The sequence below is a fragment of the Notolepis coatsorum genome (genome assembly GCF_963971535.1).
Source record: "Notolepis coatsorum genome assembly, chromosome: 11".
Taxonomy (NCBI): Eukaryota; Metazoa; Chordata; class Actinopteri; order Aulopiformes; family Paralepididae; genus Notolepis; species Notolepis coatsorum.
The window spans coordinates 814,110-819,689 of record NC_140175.1 but is presented as its reverse complement, the minus strand read 5'-3'; the positions used below and the strand labels follow the sequence as shown (position 1 = coordinate 819,689).

The window sequence follows — 5,580 nt, the reverse complement described above, 5'->3', positions numbered from 1 at the left end:
ATGGCGGGCGGGTCGGTGTTGGACGAGCACCATCAGTTCCTACACGCCCAGGCGGCTGGAGCCATCCTGCACCTGATACAGCTGCAGGGAATCGCCGCCGGGAAGGGACGCGCCCTGGCCACTCTGACCCAGCGCCACCTTTGGCTGGAACAAGCGAGGGTGCCGGAGCGGAAGAGGCTTCCCCTGCTCACGGCCCCCCTCTCCGAGGCTGGACTCTTCGGGTCTGCTATGGAGCAGATGACGGCTGCATGCAGGGACATGGAGGAGGAGCACGCTGTGCTGCAGCCCCATTTCCTCCCACCCGATGCCGCCGGTGCTGTTCGACGGAGGCCACGTCGTCGGGGATCCGCGACCGTTGCCACCGCCACCACCGCCGCCGCTACTGGGCCCTCGCCCAAGAAGGCCAGGAGCGGAGCGGGTGCCTCGTCCGCCGCAGCCAGCCGACCCACGCCCGGAGGTGACGGTAGGGATTGTCTTGTCCAGGCACCCCAGAACCGTCCCTCCGGGCCCGCTCCCCGTGGGGGCAAACACCGGGCTGCACGTGGCAGGTGCCGCTAGTGATTTCCCCCTGTTTCCCCCTGTTCCCTTCCCCGCCCCAACCATATGATTTTGTTGCACATTAAATAAAGGGTCCCTCCTGGTGAGGGACTACTTTTTGTTACAAACTGTGTGTTTATTCACTGTATATGTTGGGGATACGATGTGTGAACCCTCGCCTAGCTGTGGGGTTGTTTAGGAGAGCAGGACTTTTAGTCATTCTGGTCGCTACATATATGTGTGCTTAGCAAGGCCTGTGAAATATGTTTCTTCTTATAGTGGTACATATTTACCGTTGTAGCTGAGGGGGTTGTGTGTATTCTGTTACATTGGAAACGATGGCATTGAGTCCACAACTTTGGAGTGTTAGCCTACAGAAGTGCTTGTGTGTATAGCTTGTACCAAGGTCTTATAGACCCTCTCTCAACCTTCTGTGTTTTTTTCTTGAAACATGAAACACGGGTGTTGTGTTCACACATAAGCCTTCGGCCTTGTTTATAAACCCTGTTCTCAGACGAGTTGTCGTCTGTGACTAGCGTGCGTTGGGTTAGCTTATCCTGGTAGGATATACGCTTCTCCATTTTAGCATGCTGGCTACATAGGTATCGCCGCTGATGGTTTGTTTTCTATCGTATCCGGGGTGTGGGGTCATGAGGGGGTGAACTGATAAACCCCTCCTTCCCTCTTTTCTGATTGGTCAGGGGGTTGGGCCTTCTGTCCTTCAGGTTCCCTGCCGCACTGATTGGTCAGCACGGCACGGGGTAGGGAGAGAGAGGGGGGGGGGGGGGGAGTTCCCTGATTCCTCGCCTTTTGGTCGGTTGAGTCATGGGATTCCCCCCGCCATAGAATACGTCACTGGGCGCGTTTCTATTGGTTGGCGACTTCCGTGAGTTCTTTACGGGCTCCATAAGTGGACCTCTGTTGTTGTCAAGTTGGTGTTGTGGTGCATAGGAACTCAAGAGTTCTGCTGCGCTCTGTATATATGTGTCTTGAGCTTTTAGTCACGTGGCTCAATGTTACATAAACTTTTCAATTTGTTGCTCACGTGCAGGGGCGTAGCTGGGGGGGGGGGATCTTAGGATGATTACAAGGGCCCAGCACTGGGGGGGGGGCCCAACATTTTTTTTTACTAGACATCACTCAGGTGTATTATTGATGCTCTCATTGATACTATGTTTGTTTCTGAAGTGTGTGTTTGTGTGTGTGTGTGTGTGTGTGTGTGTGTGTGTGTGTGTGTGTGTGTGTGTGTGTGTGTGTGTGTGTGTGTGTGTGTGTGTGTGTGTGTGTGTGTGTGTGTGTGTGTGTGTGTGTGTGTGCGTGTCTCTGCAGGCTACAGCAGAAATACCTCCGACGTGAAAACAAATCCTGCTGGTGCAGCATTCCTGGAAGATGCAATGTTTTCCATATCTGTCCTTCCTTTAACTCTCACAGTCCATGACGCGACCCCTCCCCGCCCCTCCCCCCTGACAAATATCTGTCCACTCTTCATTCATTCATCCTCTCTCTCTCTCTCTCTCTCTCTCTCTCTCTCTGTATCTCTCTCTCTGTATCTCTCTCTCTCTCTCTGTTTTAGCTTCACATTCCAATCTTTTCTTTCCTCTTTCTCTGGGGCCCTCTTCTCTTTTCACATATCCCCCCCCCCCCGCCTCTCTCTCTCTCCCCCCTCTCTCTATGAATTGAAAATGGGGGACCCTGATGTAAACAAATACATTCTTTCATGGGGCCCAGAATCTACAGCTACGCCCCTGCTCACGTGGGAAGTCTCTCTGGGGGTTCCCCGTCCCCTCTATTATGGAGCAGGTTGACGGGGTGTTGTTTTCCCTCTGCCGCGTCATATGGGACCCATGTCCGTATTTTTTCTGTAAAAAAAGCAGCTTCTTGTCGTTCTCCCAGGCGGCTTGGAGGAACGATATCTGGGTTCTTGTTAGAATTACCATTGATATGTTTTGGGTCTCGACGTGTACATAGTGCTGGCCCTTGTCTAGCACAGTCTCTGGAGCGTAACAGAAAGAAGCATTTTGTATAAAAGTATTCTGTACTTCTGTATGACAACTATTAAAGAAACTTGAACTTGCTTCTGATAGGAACCACGCATGGGCTTGCGCGCCCTGGTTGCTCATCATTGAAACAGCGTTTTTTATGGGGCAACTGGGATGGAGTTTGTCTCTTCCGAGCGCCAGTGTACTAGGCTTGTCTCGACGAATTCTCGTTCATCTCTGGGGGATGATAACGGAATAGATCGAAGCATTGGTAGAGGGGTCTCACGCCCTTGGGGTGGGCCACCGGGCGCGGTGCTTTGTGTTCTGACCGTCTGGGTGGCTCCCTCTGTGATGTTTTGGATCGACACGTACCTACCCCCCTCCTGGGACTGGGGATGGCGGCGTGATTAGGACGCGGGACTGGTTCTGGTCGCGCCGGACCAGGTCGGTTAAGCCGTTGTCCGCCGGGGCGCAGATCTGCTGTTCTGGTACCCTGAGGGACTTGTGTTTTTTCGGGGGGAAAATGCCGGGTCGGCCCGGGCGTTGCAGGGTTTGATGTTATGGAGGTGTTCGTGGTTGTGTTACTGCGTGTTACCCCTCACTGTTGCTTGGTCCATATTGTGTTGTACCTTGCGCTGTGCTGAGGGAGCCTGGTCCTTCTCCATTCTTTTTTCGCCCCTCTCTTCTCCTGCTTGGCGGGGCTGGGAGGGGGCTGTCGAGGTGGTTCTTGTAGAACCCCTCTGGCATCCCTGTGTACGTCCCGGTCGCGTCTATTCGAAAGGCAACCGGTTCATGCTTCCGTGTTCGCGTTTTGCCCTCTGATTGGTCACTGACCTACGCTAGTTTTGCCCCCCCGCGGTATGAGCGTAGAAACAGTCACTCAGTTTAAACATCAGACTTAGCTCACCTCGTTCGTCTGCTGCCTGTGGATCCTATGGTCACGAGTTGTATGTATTGTGCTGTATAATGACAATACATTTGAATCTAATCTCATTTTGAAATCACTACGCTGCCTATGGACACGACAGTGGCAGCCAGCTTCGGAGGTGAGCGCATTGCACCATGGTGATCCACTCAACAGGTAGCGATTTCAAAATGAGATTTGATAAAAAAATTATTGTCATTATACAGCACAATACATACATAATACATACGTACATACACACCATCCAACCAGAGTGGATAAATTAATTAAACGTAAAAAAAAAAAACTTGAACCAAGAGTGATTTGAACTTGTGACCATAGGATCCACAGGCAGCAGACGAACAAGGTGAGCTACGTCTGACGTTTAAACTGAGTGACTAATCCATGATTTACACTTGTGCCAATTGCGTTTGTCCCTAATCTTTAGTATTGGCATTAATAAATCAGATGTCATGCTAATATGTCATGTTCTACAGTAGGACTTACTACTGTGATACCCATTTCAAAGTGTCCACTATTTCTACGCTCATACCGCGGGGGGCAAAACTAGCGTAGGTCAGTGGCCAATCAGAGCGCAAAACACGAACACGGAAGCATGAACCGGTTGCCTTTCGAATAGACGCGTCCCAGTCCGCCGGGCCCAGATCCGAATTTGTTTTCGTCAACCTGTTGGCCTGGGTTAACCCCTTCTTGAAAACTGAAACACTTGTACTGCTGTATAGCCAGTGTATACCCGCAGTTGTGTTTTGGAGTTTTGGAGTTTTTTCTTGGGGGGTTATAGGAACAACCGCCTCATGTTAGAACCAAGGTGGTGGTTGGTTTCCTGGTGTGTTGGTAGCGGAGTCAACTCTCGGGTAGGCCGGGTTTGGCCCCGTCTACCTGTGAGTGTGCCCCCGCACCTTTCATGACGTCTGCCAATCATGTCAGCCTTCTCTGCCTCTGCCCCTCTAGAGGGTCGGATTTCTTTTTGTGGAGGCTGCGACATGGTGCACAGCATGCCAGCATACGCCCCTTCCGCCGGGGTGCTGTTTCAGCAGACCCCTTTGGTGCCTGTCTAGTCCGCAGTGCTCCAGGCTCAGGTCGAGTGGCCTGTTGCCTGGATTGAGGGATCAACCTCTTTGAGGATTGTCTCCCCGGTGCGCTGCCTGGTCCCGCTGTGGGTGTAGCCTCTTGAGTGCTTCGGGGCGGCGTGCTGTGGGGGGAAGGGCCTGCTCTTGGATGGGCCCTGTCCGAATACGCTGGCGATGTGGGGGGTGGTGTCACTAGTGACCGCCTGGTGGGGTCTCGATGCTGCAGCGTCGTTGGCCTCACCAGGCCCCCTTTTCCGGGGGGTCGAGTCCCTTCCTGGGGCTGGGTCCTCCTTCACGCTCCGCTGCTACGGCCTTGCCACGGGGTTGGGTTTTTGCCCTTGACCCCGTGATATTAGGGGTTGTAACAGGGTTTTTATTTCTTCCCGTTCGTTCCCTAGTGGCATGTGGGTTGCGCGTTTGTGTAGTCGTGGGTTCTTCTGTGGGAAGGTAAGTCCCACGGTCTGCTCACCCTGTGCGTTTGAGTTGCTAAACCCCTCTTCGCACAGTCGGATCCGATTCCCTCCCGTCCTCCACTAGGGGGGTCCGGGGGCTCGGGTCCTCCCCGGTTCTGATGGTTGTGGGGGGCCTCAGCGGGTACATTTGTGGAGCTTCGGCTCTGCTCAGCTCCTGTGTTCCAGAAGGACGCAGAGCGGTAGCTATACGATCTATAACGTACGGTTATATCTATAACCATAGTTATATGAGTATAGCGGACGCTCTGCGTCGGACTCACTGAGGACCCCGTGGTCTTCGCCCTGGTGGTGAAAGACTTGGGAAGGAGCTGTTAGTATGGCCACACCCCTGCTTATGTAGAGGAGCGGATGGGGGTGTGGCCAGGCGAATAGGTGTATAAAGGTGCATGTGGAGATTTATTCAGTGTTTATACTGACGTAAGGATGTGTTCCAGAAGGATGCAGAGCGTCCGCTATACTCATATAACTATGGTTATAGATATAACCGTACGTTAGCAATCAATCAATCAATCAATCATGTTTGCTAGAGTCAACATAATATGTTTACCAGGTCAGTCAGTCAGTCAGTCAGTCAGTCAGTCAGTCAGTCAGTCAGT

General features: G+C 52.6%; 1 protein-coding gene across 1 annotated transcript in view; it reads left to right on the top strand.

Annotated features, from left to right (window-relative positions):
- Positions 1–5,580, top strand: part of LOC311236456 (betaine--homocysteine S-methyltransferase 1-like) — a gene marked incomplete at its 5' end in the record, with an annotated part of 17,146 nt that continues 11,566 nt past the window's right edge. The window contains one exon of the mRNA XM_084324137.1: positions 1–418. Coding sequence (XP_084180263.1) covers positions 1–418 — 418 coding nt within the window. The remainder of the gene's footprint in view (positions 419–5,580) is intronic.